Genomic DNA, 18,789 nt, shown 5'->3' on the forward strand with positions numbered 1-18,789 from the left:
GAAAGAACCCAGCCAGCTCTTCATCATCTACTCTTTAAATATAATGCATGAGGTTATAGTAATGCTGCTTTTATGATGTTTGACAGTAGAAATTCCTCTCTTTTGTGAAGTGTGTGAATGATACTGAAACTCAATATATTCATCAATACAGTGTCAGAATCACTGCTGTAACAGTGAAATCACTCCTCACATATACGCTTGTGAAAACGTGGAGAGAGACGTCCATCAGCGAAGCGCTGATCTCGACCCAAACCACACGAGCAGAGCCAAACCAAGACACGGAGAGCACTTTAACTCCAATCCGTCAGAAACACACACCTCACACGAGGAATCACTGACCACATTCATTCATTAAATCAGAAACTTTTCAAATTAAACAATTAAATCATACAAATTTAAAAATAAAACCATAAAAACACTTACTATTAATTTAATGGTTCAAAATGTAAAAGTAAAAACAAATTAAAATAAAACACTTAAAAAGTGTAACTAATTAATAAAAAATTATTAATAAAGTTTCAATTAACTTTTTTTTAAATAAAAGCAATCAAAATAAAACCCTTACTATTAATTAAATGATAAAATGTAAAATTAAATAAATAATTTTCAAATAAAAGCAATCAAAATAAAACCCTTACTACTAATTAATTAAAAAAAAATAATAATTTTCAAATAAAAAATAACACTTACTATTAATTAAATAATAAAATATAAAATTAAATCATTTTACAATACAACAATTAAATAAAAAACAATTAATATTAAAGGAATCATAAAATTTTAAAAATTAAACAAATTATTTGAAAATAAAAGCTATATTAAAACTAATAATTAAATTATTTTAAAAAGTAAACTTAAAAACACTTACTATTACTTAAACAGTAACAAATAATTGTTAAATAAAAGCAATCAAAATAAAACACTTGTTATTATTATAATAATAATACTTCATAGCTGTTTCCTGGCAACGAACAGTTCCAGAAGTAAAAACCCCATTCATTTTCTCCACAGGAAATGACTGATAAACCTTTAAAGGCAAAGGTTCTCAATCAATTGTATATTGTTTTGTTAAAAGGCATCAGTTCACATTAATTCAACTTACTTTATAAAATAAATCATATTCACTAGTTGAATTCGAGGAGAACAACTACATTACCCATGATGCTGTACAGAAAATTCCACCAATCAGAGACGTGGCTATCTTTAGCCCCGCCCACTCCACAATGTAATTCACAATGCTTCATAGTTCTTTCCCTCATTAATGCTGTTCAGTCTTGTATCTTTGTCTTTTTATGATTTTTATTTCAAATCAAAGTTTACACTGTTGTGGTTCTCCTTGCAGCTGTTTAGTTTGGTTCATGGCTTATAATGCTTTAATGAAGACTTTATCACAATCCCTATGGGAAAAATGAATGGAAAAAATACTTTAATACGCCACTGGAAAAGTGGGCGGGGCCAATGCACTTAGAATGTTCATCAACCAATCAGAATCAAGCATTCATCAGCAAACACTGTATTTAGAGTGTGTCTCAAATCCATCATAAAGGCATCACATACGAAGCGATCTAGTGAGAAGCGCTGAGTAAGCAAGCAGAGCCGTTTATGGGCTTTTAATGAGCTCGTTAGCAGCGCTGTCATTATACTGAAGGTTTATGTGCTGTTTAATGGAGTGTGAGGACGAGACGCAAACACACTGATCAGGATAAACTCATCCCCAGCACTAGATGAACACTGCAATCAATTCCCATCGATCTGTGTGTGATCACAGCAGCATTAATCACAATAAACCAAATAACACTGAACTGTGATGTATATTTAAAATTTTTTAAATATAATTTAATGCCAATAATATGTACGACAGAGGACTGACAATTTGATGTTAATAATATTGATTTATTGATTGATTGATGATGATGATGATGATGATGATGATGATGATGATGGATGATTATTATTATTATTATTATTATTATTATTATTATTAGTCGGCGTGGGAGTTCGGCGGGATCGCACGAGCCCCTCCAGTCAGAAATTGACGCCGCCGTCCGCCAGCTGTGACAAGCCCGCCGGCCACCACTGAGCACGGTGCCATGGATCCAGGAGGGCCGTTCCCAGGTCCGGTGGATCCAGTCCACACATCACGGCCAGGAGCGCCGTTTTTAAGTCTTGTTGGGTCCACAGGAGCAGTTTTTATTCACCTTGTCATGTCAGTCTTGTCCACGGAGACTCGTCGAGGGCAAGCATCTTATCTAGTCATGGCCGCAGAGGCCATTCCCAGCCGCCTGCCCCCCCTCGTCGTGTAAGTGGAGGCGGTTGCTGAGGGACCCTGTGAGGGCCCCTGACTCCTTGTCATGTCCGGAAGAAGCCTCAGCTCCCAAGCTAGCCCAGGAGGGCTTCCTGTTCCTGTGTGTTTGGCCCCGGAGTGCTCCTGATACCCCCTAGCTGCCCCATGGAATGGGGGGGGGGGGGTAGAAAGGTTCCGGCTGTAGTGGCCGGGCCGAGGCAGGAGGTGTGCACCGTGACACAAATATATATATTTTTAATTTTGTTATATTTCACGGTTAATTAAATAATATAATACTAATTATTATTATTATTATTATTATTATTATGTGAATGTATAAATCACAAAATCTTTGGCCAAATAATATATACATATAGTAAAAAAATAAACCACGAAGTAGTAAAAATTCTAAACAATAACTCTACAAAATAAAAAAAAATCTATATTTTAGTGTCTATGTACATTATATACATATATATATATATATATATATATATATATATATGTATGTGTGTGTGTGTGTAATAAATATTACATAAAAATATTAAATATTCATTTCAGTGTGTTATATATATGTTAGATAAATCCTGTTCCACAAATCTCCATATTAAACCTCAAGTACTTTAATACAGAGCTCCCAGCTCCGCCTCGGCCCGATCCGTCTGCTCCGCTCTGGAGGTCCCCGTCCTGTCATCCGGGGTCTGTCCTGAGGGGCCTCCAGAGCACACCCCCTCCCCTCTGGATGATTTTCTATTTGCGGTTCCTCGTGTGAATTAGTGTAAATCACTAGGTTTTAACTCTTACTTCGGTCAAGAAGCGTAATGACCAAATTAAGCCTGCGTTTCTTCATCTCATACGGGCAGAAACTGGACTGGGCTCCACTGGGCCGGCGTTGTGTGAGGAATGAAGCGGTTAGTTTGTTTGGTGTGTGTGTGTGTGTGTGTGTGTGTGTGTGTTTGTCTCTGTTGCTATGTGTCTTCTGTTGGACTTCTTCTGCTCGGCTAAACAGAAACAGATCGCAGGCATTTCATTCACCTTCATTAAATGAAAGAAAGCGTCTCAGAGGGAGACTGAAGCTGCTTGCACCGAACGACAAGATCGCACAAAACAAACCTGGAAAAATAAAAATGAGCGAACACAAACTACAGAGAAAAGCCGCTGGAAAATGTTGCTGTTAATGAAGCGTGAGACTCCATCAATGAATGAATGCAGCAAACTCTCTATTGAACAGCGTGATTCCATTCATCACACTACTGTAAGAAAAACACCAGACACCTTCGAGAAACCAGCTATTCTCACTGACTTCAGCAGCTGAACAAACGGTTTTAATAATAAACGAAGAAAAAAGAAACAAAACAGCATCAATAAAGCAACTATTGCCACTTTAATGCCATGCAGCATCATGGCTATTTTCATGGTGATCTCAGAATAAATGACACAAGATATACAATTTCAGTAAAGCTGAGCGCATCAGTGAGTGTGTAATTACATCAAACTGAACTCATTACTGTCAGAGAAACACAAGAGCGCTGGATATCACAAATACTGTAAAAAATGTGAAATATTATTATAATTTAAAACAGCTGTTTTCTATGTGAATATGTGTTAAACTGTAATTTATTTCTGTGATGCGCAGCTGTATTTTCAGCATCATTACTGCAGTCTTCAGTGTCACATGATCTTCAGAAATCATAATAATATGCTGATTTGCTGCTCAACAAACATTTATGATTATTATCAATGTTGAAAACAGTTGTGCTTCACAATATTTTTGTGGAAACTGTGATGCATTTTATTTTTCAGGATTCACAGATGAATAGAAAGTTCAAAAGAACATCTAAGCGAAATAGAAATCTTTTGGAACATTATTAATGTCTCTTCGGTCACTTTTCATCAATTTAATGCATCCTTGATGAATAAATTTCTTTCAAAAATGTATTTTAATTGTATACCTCTATATTATATATTCAACTAAAATATAAACAATCTTTCAATATTTATATGCATTCAAACATTTAAATATTCAATTATTGAACTTTATATTCATAAAGTTATTTTGAACTTTATATTCATCATAGAATCACAAAAATGCATCAGATTGCACAAAATATATATATAAAATTATTTACCAATTAAAAATATGTCTATCTATCTATCCTCTCTCATATATATATATATATATATATATATATATATATATATATATATATATATATATATATATATATATATATATATATATATATATATATATATATACACTATAAATATGTATTACCTATATAAACAATATTTCTATGTTCTAGAGAAATCATCTAAATAATAATAATAAAAACGCAACAGCATAAACTCCTCAGTCTTTTACAGCAAATTTATCTGGTAAACATTACGAAACAAAGCAGAACATCGCCGCTCAGCAAACACACGACACGACGCCCGGCGGCGTATCAAACACACACTCTGTGAAATATCATTTCAATTATTGATTTGAAAGCAGCGAGAGAAGCGACAACAAAAGAGCGGAGAGCGAGTGTGAATTATACATGCGTCTGCGTTATTGATGAGCTTTGTCTGCGCCGGGATGTAAGAGCTTTAATACTGCATGACACTAAACTGATGCTCTTCAACATCACATCGGTCTCCAAGTCTATTCTGTCCTTAAAGAACAAGGCAAAAACACTGATTTCATCAACAAACAAACATTTCAAAAATATATTTTAACTATATATCTATATAATATAAATGTAAATGGTGGACCCTGCTTCTAAAAAAAAAATCAGAGATCCGCCACTGCACACATAAATCTTATAAATATTATGATATAAATATTATGATTATGTAAGGGATAATGCATGGCTAGCCGTGAAGTGCATTAAAAAACAATGATTTCTGAAGAATCATGTGACACTGAAGACTGGAGTAAATGATGCTGAAAATACAGCTTTGAAATCTAAATGACATTTTAACAGATATTCAAATAGAAAACAGTTATTTTAAATAGTAAAAATATTTCAAAATATTACTGTTTTGCTGTATTTTTGATCAAATAAATGCAAACCTTAAATGTTTTAAAAAAACATTAAAAATCTTACTGTTCAGAAACGTTTGATTGGCAGACTGATTTGTTCATTGGGGAACTTCATCAGATTAGCAGAACTAATGAAGCGTTCAGTAATGATAAATAACCTTCAGAGTCTCCTCTGGACTGACTCCAGACCAGTGAGCAACTCAACACTTACAGCCCAAATACATGAGGACGGCCGTGAAGGAGAAACTGAGCGTTATTAAGCACGGAGGACAAGAGAACAGGCCGCTTCCGTCCGGCCGTGTGCTGTTTATCACGCCAGAGGATTGAGAAAATCCCTCAAGACTGAGAGAATATTAAAAACACAAGCTGCCATCGTGACAGCTGTGAAGAACAACATCACTGCCAAACCGCTGTTCATCTGCACCGACCGACGCCACACAGAGAGAGAGAGAGGATCCTGACACACTAAAACAAAGAACGAGCACAAATCAGATGAAAATATACTGATTATCTCACCAAAACATCTCTTCAGCTCAGCAAGGCTGCATTTATTTGATCAAAAATGCTGCAAAAATTGTGAAATATTTTATCATTTAAAACAGCTGTTTTCTATGTGAATATGTGTTAAACTGTAATTTATTTCTGTGATGCGCAGCTGTATTTTCAGCATCATTACTGCAGTCTTCAGTGTCACATGATCTTCAGAAATCACTCTAATATGCTGATTCGCTGCTCAACAAACATTTCTGATTATTATCAATGTTGAAAACTGTTGTGCTGATCAATATTTTTGTGGAAACTGTGATACACATATTCACAGATGAATAGAAAGTTGAAAAGAACAGCATTTATTTGAAATAGTAAGCTTTAGTGACATTATAAATGCCTTTACTGTCACTTTTAACGCAGACGTGATGATTAAAAGTGAACTGTGTACATTATAGGTTGATAACATAAATAAAACTTTGCATTATATTGTCATTTCTGCACTACTAATGTCATCATCATCGTCAAATGGAATTGCAACACGCCGCTTGACTGCCATTGGTCAATTTAACAGATAGTCCCTCCCCAAAACACACACCATTGGTTGATTCTGTGTCACTCTTTCAGGCTGGAAAATAAGAACGTTTGATTTCTCCAAAATCCACCAACCAGTGACCGACTTAGAAAAGACAAAAGCATTGAAACATCCAAACAATTCAATAAAATGTTCTTTCTTAGTATTTTGTATTGTTTTCCAGTTCAAATATCTAAATATTTTCAAAACAAGATGCATTTACTTGAGAAACAAAATGACTTAAGATCTTAAGTCTTCTTTTTTGAGAAACTAGTGAAAAAATTATCAAATTTGTATTTTATTTTTGCAGTGTATGCAACATTTAATGCCATGACTTCATGATGTTTAGTCTTTCTGCACCGATTTAGGCCTGAATTTGTGGAAGGGCAAAGAAAGACTTTAAAATCCTGAAGCATTCCAGTTTTAAAATGAGAGAATCACAGCGGCGCTCTCGCTGAACAAACGCGTTATTTAACTGATAAAAACACAGCTGTCCTCCCTCTCTAGCAGCAGCACAGTGATGTGTAAGCGTGTGAACGTCTGGATACGTGTGTGTGTGTGTGTGTGTGTGCCACAGACTCTCTCCTCCGCCACTCTGCCACCCACCGTGATGAGTAATGAGCAGAGAGCAGACACACAGCCATCAAACTAACAACCGCGTCCCATCAGAGAGACTCCCGCTGAGTCTGACCGGCCCTGCGCCACACACACTCACTCTCACACACACACACACACACATATACATATACACACACACACACATATACACTGACACACACACACACACAGTGGGACACTGATATCAGGAAGCTAATAAAGCCACTCATTTGGCCGTTTACGTAAACTGAGGCAGCAGGATGAATATTTGTGTGGTTTACAGAGAAACAGAAAGAATATATTCACACAGACTTCACTGGTGATGTAAAAATAAAAAATGTAATTGTGAATATTATAGTGCTGTCAATTGATTCAAATTAATTAATCATACATTTTCTCATCTAGGGTCACTATCATTTAATAGAACAGTTTTTATTTTTATATTTTCCATTTGTATGTTCATTTTCAGTCATTTAGTTGTGTTTTTGTCACTTTTAGTAGGTTTTTTTTCTTCATTACAGATTTAGTTTTTATATTTAATTTAATTTCAGTTAACTTTTTTTTTTATTATTTAATGCCTTTTTTTATTTTAAATGATTTTAATGTTAAGTTTTAGTTAACTATAATAACCCTAAAAACACAAACTAAAAACTCAACAAAAAAAAATCCAATACTTGAAAGAATTATTAATTGAAATAAATTAAAATATAAAAATTTACTTATTTTATTTCAGCTAGTTGTCAAAGCAACATTTCATTTTCGTTTAGTTTAAGTTGAAATACTAAAATAACTAAAACTAAAAAGTTTTTTTTAAGGCAAAAACAACAAAATTACTAAAACTTTAAAATTTAAATTAAAACAGAATATAAAAAATATAATTAAATTTAATAAATTTAATCAAATAAATTTAAAATAAAATCTAAATTTAAAATATTAACAAAAACTATCAATTATAATTTCTAAATTTTTCGTAATTAACCGCGATTAATCACAGCTACCATTACAATTCAATAAAATTGAATTAAGGTAGAAACAACATAAAGACAGTATATATTATAGATTTGTTTAACCTTTTACAAAAGTATGAATGAGCACAAATGACTAATTAAAAGTTGTGGTTTCGATATTTTATGCAAGAATCAATCCTCCCGATACAATACAATATTCATAGTTATTTCCACACGCACACCTGCAAAAAACGGATTAATCACTGAAATTACAGTATATTTTTGCCTTTTATAATCTTTTAGAAAAATTACATGAATATTGAGATACAATGAATATCATTAGGATTCATTATGTCATTCAGTGAATAATAAGCACCATGACCTTTATATATAATCTCATTGTTAATGTCTCTATAATGTAAAAGTGAACTTCCTAGTGTAGAAAACGAGTGTTTGTTTCCTCTGAAGGCTGATGACCTTCAGTGCTGACACGGAGTGAGGTGTTGCTCTTCTGCTTTACGTCTTCACCAAAAGGAGCTTTGAAGTCCAAACACTCAGTAAAACCATCAGCTTGTGCTTCTGCTGGGTGAGAACCGCTTTACAAGACAGAGAACATGTGAACTGCCAGGTTTGATGTCGCTAGAAGCACCACAAGTACACTTATTATTCAAATAGGGACAGAAATCGTAACAAATTAACCTGCTTCTGGTTAATTAATGATTCTGTAAACGATTCCTTTAAGCTCGCTGCCAATAATTGGTCATAAATCTAATAAACAAATAAATTATATGACAGAAATACAAATAAATAAATAAACAAACAAAAAAAACTAAGATCTATAAGAAGTGATTCTTTGACTGATTCAGTGATTCAGTCATTAGACTGATTCAAACCAATAGTTCATGATCAATACTGATTTGTGATTCTTTTGAGCTGATTCATTAAAAGAATCGACTCATAAGAGTAATTCATTTGTGATTTGGACTTTTGTTTGTTAGAACAACGCAATATAATTTTATTTATTACATTATTTCTGTTACATTTCATTCATAGAGCAAGGATATTTTACTATAGTATTCCATCTAGGATTATTATTGTTTATTAAACTAAAACCAGAAAAAAAAAAAAAGTTAATTACTTGAAATAAACATTAACGGAAATCAAATAAGATATTAAAAAAAAACTCTACCTTAAATTAAACTAAGATTAGAAATTTTATTTTGACAACTAGCTGAAATGAAATAATTTTAAGTAATAAAATAACTAAAAACTAAAATGTAATAAAAACTATAGACATATGAAAAAAAATCTATAAAAAATATAGACATATAAAAAAAAAAATCTATAAAAAAATAAAAAATAAAACTTTAAAATTAAAAACCAATATAAAACATAAAAATAAAATCCAATTCAAAATATTTACAAAAACTATTAACTGCTCTGAATCTTCTCGATGTGAAAATGCAGATCATTTGAAAACACAATCCAAACTGAACCGCTAGAGAAACAACTGACCTGGAAAAGCACTTCATTGAAAAGCCACAAAAGTCAGACTAATTTCTACCCTGTGAAAGGGAGCTGCTGGTGACGGAGGGGGTCTCAGAAATGCCACGTTTTTTTCCCATGATTCTTGAGAGCCACAAAAACTTAATCTTAGATCTTAAGAAGAAAACACAGACATGCAAATCAAGCCAGCCAACTAAAAAAAAAAAAAAAACTTCTGTCAGTCATCGCAACAGCAAACCAACTTTTTGCAACTAAGGGTAAACGTTTTTATGTTTTACGTTTTTAAAACGTTAAATGTTTTTAGGGATATTGGCTATCGAATTAATGCTTCAAAAGGAATAGTTCACCCAAAAATGAACATTTGCTAAAAATGTGCTTATCCTCAGGCCATCTGAGATCTAGATGAGTTTGTCTCTTCATCAGGTTTGTAGAAATGTGTCTCTGCATCAGTGTCTCAGCAATGGATGCTCTGCAGTGAATGGGTGCCGTCAGAATGAGAGTCCAAACAGCTGATAAAAACACCACAATAATCCACACCACTCCAGTCCATCAGTTAACATCTGGAGAAGACAAAAGCTGAAACAAATCCAGCATTAAGACGCTTTTAACTAAAATATGAGTCCATAATCCATAATAACGCTTCCTCCAGTGAAAAAGTGTTCTGGTGTGAATCAGGAGAGAAATCTGCAGATCAAGCAGCGTTTACAAGCCAAAACAGCTCTAAACTAATATGTGGCTGGATTTTGATGCGAGAGACAACAGCAAATGCACTTTTTCACCGGAGGAAGCGTTATTATGGATTATGGACTCATATTTTTGCCAGAAGCAACAGTATGAATTTGACGGCACCCATTCACTGCAGAGCATCCATTGCTGAGACACTGATGCAATGCTACATTTCTCCAAATCTGATGAAGAAACAAACTCATCCTGATCTTGGATGGACTGAGGGTGAGGAAATTTGTAGCAAACATTCATTTTTGCATGAACAAGCCCAGCAAAAACAACCAGACCAGCCGAATTATAAACTGTTGCAAGTGTATTTCTGAGAGCGACTCTTATTTGCAAAGCAAATCAATTCAAGCATTGGGGGTCTTTTGGAAGCCCGACCCTTGCGAGCAACTCCAACTGCTTTTCAGCTCCTTGTTTTTTCCCCTTTCGCTTGAACAAGCACCCAGAAGTTGTCAAACTCTCCGAGCTTTCTCTCACTCCAGAAGAAGTGCTCACACGAAAGATAAAGAAAGGAGACACAAAAGGCGGAGGCGGCAGTGAATGGAGGGTGATGGTGGTGCTGTGGCATGCTAATGAAGCTCTAATACTCACAAATGCCCTCTCCCTTCGCTCCGGCAACAGGGCAGCGGGGTTAATTATCATAACAACGGGGCGCTGGACATTTCGCAGGAGACGCCAAGACTGTCCTTCTCCAAAGCGCTGACGGATCTGAGAGGTCACTTTATATTTGTTTAAATAATTAACCCACCTTTGCTTCACTTTTGTTGGAAGAGCGACACCACGATGAGCCTTTCTAGTGGACAGAAACCGCGACGGGTGGCTGTCGGAGACTTCACTGTCTTTGCTTTTGTTTGGCGTCTACGGTGGCTCAGGCTAAACAGAGCTTTTCACAAACATAAAACACACACACTGTACGGGACAATATAGCAGGATACCCCATATAAGCGGCCCAGCGTGGGTCTGGCTTTGTGTTGTGAGGACTTTACAAACAGATCACTTCATTAAGAGGTGTGTGAGCACACAAACTCCACAAACCTGCAGCAACAATAAACGTCATTAACATCTCTGAGAGGAAAAGCCTCGCCACATACTGAGTGAACGCTGGTTTAACGGGTCAAGAATTACAAAATTTCACAACATTGCGAAAATATGCAGAAAGTGGCCAAACAACAGCTAAATGAAAAGGACCTGTGTCTCTTTAGTTAGATGTGGTGAAATATTTCAGCTTATGTTGATGTAGAAGCAATGTTGACAATGAAACATTTGCTCAATGTTCACTTTGATCTTTACGCTAACAGTAGGGATATGACAAGTAACAACAGCAACAGTCGAGGGTTTAAACTAGGGATGCTCCGATCGATCGGCCGATAATCACATTTAATGACTCGATCGGTACTCATACATTTGGCCGATTGCAATTTGATGACATCAATGCGTGAGGACGTACACGATTTGGTGCCGCAGTAGAGTCATTGCCAGTGTGAAAATGTTTTGAGAAACAATGAAAAATGAGTTATTTGTCGTGTATGTTTTGCATGATGATTGAATGGATATTTCAGTTTTTAACAGCAGATTCAGTGACGTTAGAGCTGATCGCGGCTGCAGTCAGTGCTTGTGTTTATACCAGCCACGGCGCGGCACGTTTCCGAAGCGGCTTTTCCTTTTGCTTTATTTGCTCACTGTGTTTCTGTTGTTGTTAGAATAACCGCGTCATCGCAGCTCTTAAACTTGGCGCCAGCACGCGTCCGGAGAGAGAGAGAAAGGGCACGGCTGAATAAAGCGCGTTTGGCTTTAGATCAAAATACTAGAGGATATAGCATATGTTATGCATAAACACCATTTTAAATGAATATTAAAATGTTCACTGTATAAGGAATCATTTTTGTGATTATTTATATAACATTATTACATATGTGAATCAGCATCGGTATCGGTATCGGTATCGGTATCGGCCGATCACCATGACAAGAAATCGGTATCGGCTGCAAAAATCTTGATCGGAGCATCCCTAGTTTACACCTTTATCTATCCATCCATCCAGCTGTCTATCATCCAACCATCCATCCATGAATTTATCTAACTATCATCCATCCATCCCTCTATTTATCCATCTATCACCCAACCATCCATCCAACAGTCCATCCACCCACCCATCCATGAATTTATCTAACTATCATCCATCCATTCATACATCCATCTATCCTCTATCCATCCATCCATCCATTTATTTATCTAACTATCATCCATCCATCCCTCTATTTATCCATCTATCATCCATCCATTCAACTATCCATCCACACATCCAACTACCCAAACATCCATCCATCCATGAATTTATCTATCTATCATCCAACCATCCTTCCATCCAACTACCATTCATCCATTTATCCATCTATTTAACTATCATCCATCCTTCCATCCACCCTTCCAACTATCCAAACATCCATCCATGAATTTATCTAACTATCATCCATCCATCCGTCTATTTATCCATCATCCATCCATCGTCTATTTATCCATCTATCATCCAACCATCCATTCATCTATTTATCTATCATCCATCCGTCTGTCCATCCATCCATCCATCTATGAAACTTTAAAGCTTTTAAACACTTTGAAAGGCCTTTGCCCAAACTTTGTTGTTTTTCTAGTTAAAAATGACCTTTATGTGAATTCCTTTGAATTTCAATTCAATTCTTACATCCCCAAAACTGGAACTGCAATTCTGCATCGCGTTTGCTACATCAATTCAAATTCAGGAACTGAACTGGAATTTAAGACGTTCTCAAATCTATTCCAAAGGGCGAGCAACCTCGTTAGCTAGGTGATCGATTATAACAGCACAGAACATGTTTTAAAAAGTCAACTATACATCTGAAGACATGAAACAGAGAAACATGATTCAACAGGCAAAGACGTCCATCTGACGCATGTATACACACAAAATTATCACAGACTGAACTCGTTCCACGGCCGCTGTCCCACCCAGAGAACGACAACATATGCATTACTAATTACCGTTACAAAAAACATGATTCTGAAGCAGACCTGACAGATCACTAGCAACAGAAACACACTGAGTCCAAGCATGGCATGATCTCCTCACGGGCGTCAAGAGTTTTCAGACTCTCAGAGATGAAGAGGGCCAGTTGTAATGGGAACGCCCAACACTGAGACACGCAAACAGCCAAATCCTTCTTTAACACAGCAGCTCTTGATGAATGACTGGGGACAGCGCCGTTGCCAGGATCCAATACTGGCCAAGTCCATGGAAAGGAAAAGAGCAGGTCTTTTGTTGCATTCGAGCACAAAAACAAAGCCGCTTTGCTTTTAAAGCACAGTGTATCTCCTCTTTGAAGCCCTCTGACATCCTCATTAACTCAGGGAAAAAACTTGTGAAGCAAAATGAATTTTTGTTTTGCCTTGTTAATGTTGTTCTTCTTGGCTGAACTTCACTCGCCTTATTCTAAACACCAGCGTGACGCGTTTTCACTACAATGTCATAGAAAACTTCAAATACATGACAACTGGCGAGAAATTAGCAATTGCCTATTAATAAAATAACTGTGTTGAAATTCAGCAAAAAATGTAAAATGCATGAGAGACTCAAAATGAACTTCAATCGAATCCGCTGTTGGTAAACTATCAATGCAACACAAAAATATGATCAAACTAAGATTTGTATCAAGCAATTAAATGAAATAAATTATCACTATTTTATTTTCTTGCATTGCAGTAATGAGACACTTTTTTTAAACTTGTAAACTTAAATATTTTTATAAAATATGACTTTTTCTTGAATTGCAGTAATGAGATGTGTAAATACATTGCCTTATTTTTTAAAACTTGAAAACATAAATTGTTAAATAAAACACTCCAATTGTCTTGCATTGAAGTAATGATTTATAAATACTTTTTAAAACATTACAAATATTAAAATCGAAAATTACTATTTTTTATGGCATTGCAGTAATGATATGTGTAAATACTTTACTTTTTAAAAACTTTTAATCTTTAGGAATATTTAAATAAAATACCACAATTTTTCTTATTTTCTTTATTTATACTTCTTTAATGAGAAGTATAAATACCTATAAATACTTAAATTAATATTTATATTAATGAAATACCTGTGTCATACCTTATTTAAAAATTATGTGAACATGTAAAATGCACAAGAGATGCAAAATGAACTTTGATATAGTTTGCTGTTGCTAAACTATCAATGCAACACACAAATACGACCAAACTCGGATTCGTAACAAGCAATCAAACCCTTAAAACAGCCTTGAAGTGAAAAACCGAGTCTCTTTTCAAATGTTGCTCATCGTTTGCTCTGGCTTCATCATTTCATACCTTTAAAATGAATGTGTCTGTCAGCGTCTCAGTAAAACCACTGTTGTGTGAACAAGCGTCATGCATCAGCTCATCCTGTGAGTGTGTAATGATTCAACACAGGACACGTCTATACCGTCAGACCCCGACAGAGACTCAATATTACTGTTACCATAGTAAACTGGAGAGTATGCATCACATTTACAGATGATACTGCTGCTGCTGCTGCATACATGAAATATTAACAACATGTTGAGTGAGGCATTGAATTTAACAAAACACGTCCAGGTCTCATTTCACATCAAAATGTGTGTTTTTTTTTAAGTTGAGTCTTGTTACTGCAATACAGTGTTTTTAGTGAACATAATTTACACACAAATCAGAAATAAAGGCAGGACAACAAATACAACCACGATGCCTAAATACTTTAACCTTACTTTTTAAAAATTGTAAACTTTATATCACAATTTTTTATTGCATTGTAGCAATGAGATGTACAAATACTTCAACCTAAATTTTTTAAACTTGTAAACTTTACGAATATTTAAATAAAATATCACTTTTTTCAATTGCAGTAATGAGATGTTAGGATAAAGTATCTCTCTACTGCAATGCAAGAAAAACAGCAATATTTTCTTTAAATATTTGTAAAGTTTGCACGTTTAAAATATTTATACTTTTTTAAACTTGTAAACTTTACTAATATTTAAATAAAATACCACAATTTTGTCTTACATTGTAGTAATGTAATGTATCAATACTTTACCTTTACTTTTATACATATGTAAAATTTATGAATATTTAAATAAACTATGGCAATTTTTATTGCATTACAGTAATGAGATGTATAAATCCTTCAACTTTACTTTTGTATAACTTGCAAACTTTACAAGTATTTAAAACAATTAGTATTTTTCTTGCATTGCAGTAATGAAACACAAATACTGCATCCTTTTATTATATTTATTATATGTAAATAAAATATTTTGCAGTAATGAGATGTATAAATACTTTAACCTTACTTTTTAAAACTTTACAAATATTTAAACAAAATAATATCTTTGAAAAAATCCTTAAGTTGGACTCATTTCTTATTATATTGATATAATAAGACATGTTTTGTGTCTCATGTATCTCGTATCTCTCATATTACTCCCATTCTGCTCTCTCTTTCTTTCATTATCCCTTTCTTCTGGTGATTTAGGGTGAACTATGACCCGGACGTGTTTTTGACGGTTTTCATGAGTTTCACAGTTTTACCTTTGAGCACTGCTTGTGATTCTGACACCAAACCAATGATCCATTGCTCTGAAAAGAGAGAAAAGACATCATGAAACACTGAAAATCACATCAGATATGAAACATTCACTCAAACATGTAAATGATTAGAAAAGTAAAAGCAGAAAAACAAAAAGTTTGATTGATTTGAGTAAATCAGTTCATTTCAGTGAATCGATTCAAAACACTGATTCAAAGATTCTTTTGAATCGTCACTCAAAAAGTGGTGCCAGACTAAAAATTTAGTCGCCAGACTAAAAATAAGTTGTTAAACTGTTCTAGTAAATCAATCCAAAACATACAATCTAAGATTAGTTCGCATATCACTCAAAAAAGACGAATTGATTCAAAAGAAAGTGAATCGATTCAAAACAAAGAATCAAAGATTCATTTGCACCATCACTCAAAAAATGGTGCCAGAATAAAATATTTTCCATGAATGAATTCAAAATACTGATTCAAAAATTTGCTTGCACAATCACTCAAAATCTTAGTGCCAGACAAAAAAAAGTTCCTTTAAATTGTTAGTTCCAGTGAATCGATTCAAAACACAGATTCCAAGATTCGTTTACTCAGAAAACACACTAAAAATGTTCCATTAACTACAGTTTGAAATGAATCGTGGCTTTGTTCCTTTTTCCACAAGCATCTGAACAGGCAAACTTCACGGGTCTGTAAACCAAAAGTCTGCTTAAGTTCAATGTCAAGTTCAAAGGAATCTGGAACAATGTAATCCAGTGGAAATTCCCTGTGAAACCTTGGAAAATAACTTATCATTAAAGGACTTAATTTGCCATCCAGTCCCGCAGGGTGTTGTGCACTCGATGTCAAGGATAACGGTCAGCAGCTTCAAAGCGAGGAAGAGCCTCGAATGCAGAACATGTGCATTGTTGACGACGTTTGTGATGCTCTAATAGAACGATAACGTGTGTCTTCAATCAGAGACGTTAAACCAGTTTCAGCTGCTCTACCGGATCAGATATGATAATTGGATCATCTTTATATGACTGTAAATCAAACATTATTAGCTGCCTCATAAGCTGCAGGAGCTTTGAACCAAAACAAATCACTTTACAAAACATAATGAGCTGCCTAGTGCCTACATGGTAGGGCAATTAATCGAAATAAAACCGAAATCGTGATAAGGTTGCGATTTAATTAAGTAAATATGTGCACTTTGTGTTTCGGAGTGAACTCAACATGCGGCAAACATCTTCCAGTTCTTGTAATGAGAAGCATTTATCAACCAGAGAGCAGCTCTCAAGGGACTCTCTGTGGATTTCTGTCTAAATAAAAGTTTGATGGTTTACCACTTGAAAATTAAGAAATAAATATAAATATTATAATAAATATTAGTATTGCAATTGTAGTGTACAACTGTAATGTAAAATATATATATATTTTTTTTTAAATACTGAATATTATAATAGTAATATTTCTTATTTTGTTTTATTTATTTATTTATTATATTTTGTATTTAGTAGTAATAATATTATTATTATTATTATTATTATTATATAGCCATATTAATATATTAATCACAAAATGTTTGTCAAATTGTGCAGCCCTACAAACAAACACTGCAAACCTGTGTTTTGTTTTATTTTATTTTATTTTATGTATGTATGCATGTATTTTTTCATTTTATTATTAAATCGCAATCACAATTAGATTTTTTCCCCAATTTGTGCAACTCTTCTACATTCTTCTAAGGCAATAAGTGCACAGACAAACTTTTTGCTGAAGGGATTTAGCTATGAAGTATTAACTGCAACTAAACGAAACATACTGACTGATGAAGGCATAACCAAATATTATATAAAAATAATCAACAAGCATTGTGTAGAACTGTTGAATTTCTGCAGAAATCTATGGAGATGTATTTTTATACAAACACTAAGGCATCTGAGATCATGTCACTACACTATAACATGAACCCTGACACCTCTCCAGACCCATCAGAGGATTCGGAGGCGTGACAGACAGCAGTCCTCGGGATGTTGACCCAGCTGTCGCTGACCTCGCGCTGATAATTATAGGTCAGCATTGTGACCCGGCTCAGTGGAGAGTCAAGGGTATTCCTGGAGCGTTTAAGCCTTGGGTTTTAAAGCTCACAGATTTACAATCAGTCACTGAGGGATTCATGTGTCAGATCAACTCTAATCCATCGAGGAACTAAACACAACATCGTCCAGAAAGATAAACTGTACATTTACATGTGTGTGTTTAGCAGACGCTCTTATCCGAAGAGACTAACAATAGAGGAATAGAAACGATTCGTCACAGAGCCAGCAGTGTTCACTCGGGTTTAAGGTGGCAGAGGAACATCTGAGGATGGATGAGAAACACTGGGGAAAAACACTGAGATTCTGCACTGAATTTAAATTAATTAAATTGATCTAAATGTACATATAAAGAACAGGAAAAGTTTGGAAAGCTTAAAGGTTTATAGGCCTTACAGGTGGATAGATAGATGGAACAATAGGTGGATGGATAGACAGAAAAATGGATGGACGGATGATAAATGGATGGACAGATGGATGGATGGATGATGGATGGATGGATGATAAATGGATGGATGGATGGATGGATGATAAATGGATGGACTGATGGATGGATGGACGATGGATGGATGATAGTTAAATATTTGGAAGAATGGATGGATAGTTGGAAGAATGGATGGATAGTTGGAAGAATGGATGTACAGATGATAAATGGATGGATGTACAGACAGATGATAAATGGATGGATGAATGGATGAATGGATGGATGGACGGACGGATGATAAATGGATGGACGGACGGATGGATGGATGGACGGATGAATGAATGAATGAATGAATGAATGAATGGGCGGGTGGACGGATGGATGGATGGATGGATGATAGTTAAATATGATAGATGGATGATAGTTGGAAGAATGGATGGATAGTTGGAAGAATGGATGGATGGATGGACAGATGATAAATGGATGGATGGATGGATGGATGGATGGACGGATGGATGGATGGATGGATGATGGA

The 18,789-nt window shown here is 34.8% G+C and overlaps 1 protein-coding gene across 1 annotated transcript in view; it reads right to left on the bottom strand.

Annotated features, from left to right (window-relative positions):
* The window catches only part of LOC131546736 (anosmin-1), a 70,884-nt gene that overhangs the window by 44,490 nt on the left and 7,605 nt on the right, over positions 1 to 18,789 (bottom strand). Inside the window, exon 2 of the mRNA XM_058786581.1 lies at positions 15,750 to 15,797. Coding sequence (XP_058642564.1) covers positions 15,750 to 15,797 — 48 coding nt within the window. The remainder of the gene's footprint in view (positions 1 to 15,749; positions 15,798 to 18,789) is intronic.

The sequence above is a fragment of the Onychostoma macrolepis genome, chromosome 09 (assembly GCF_012432095.1).
Source record: "Onychostoma macrolepis isolate SWU-2019 chromosome 09, ASM1243209v1, whole genome shotgun sequence".
NCBI lineage: Eukaryota > Metazoa > Chordata > Actinopteri > Cypriniformes > Cyprinidae > Onychostoma > Onychostoma macrolepis.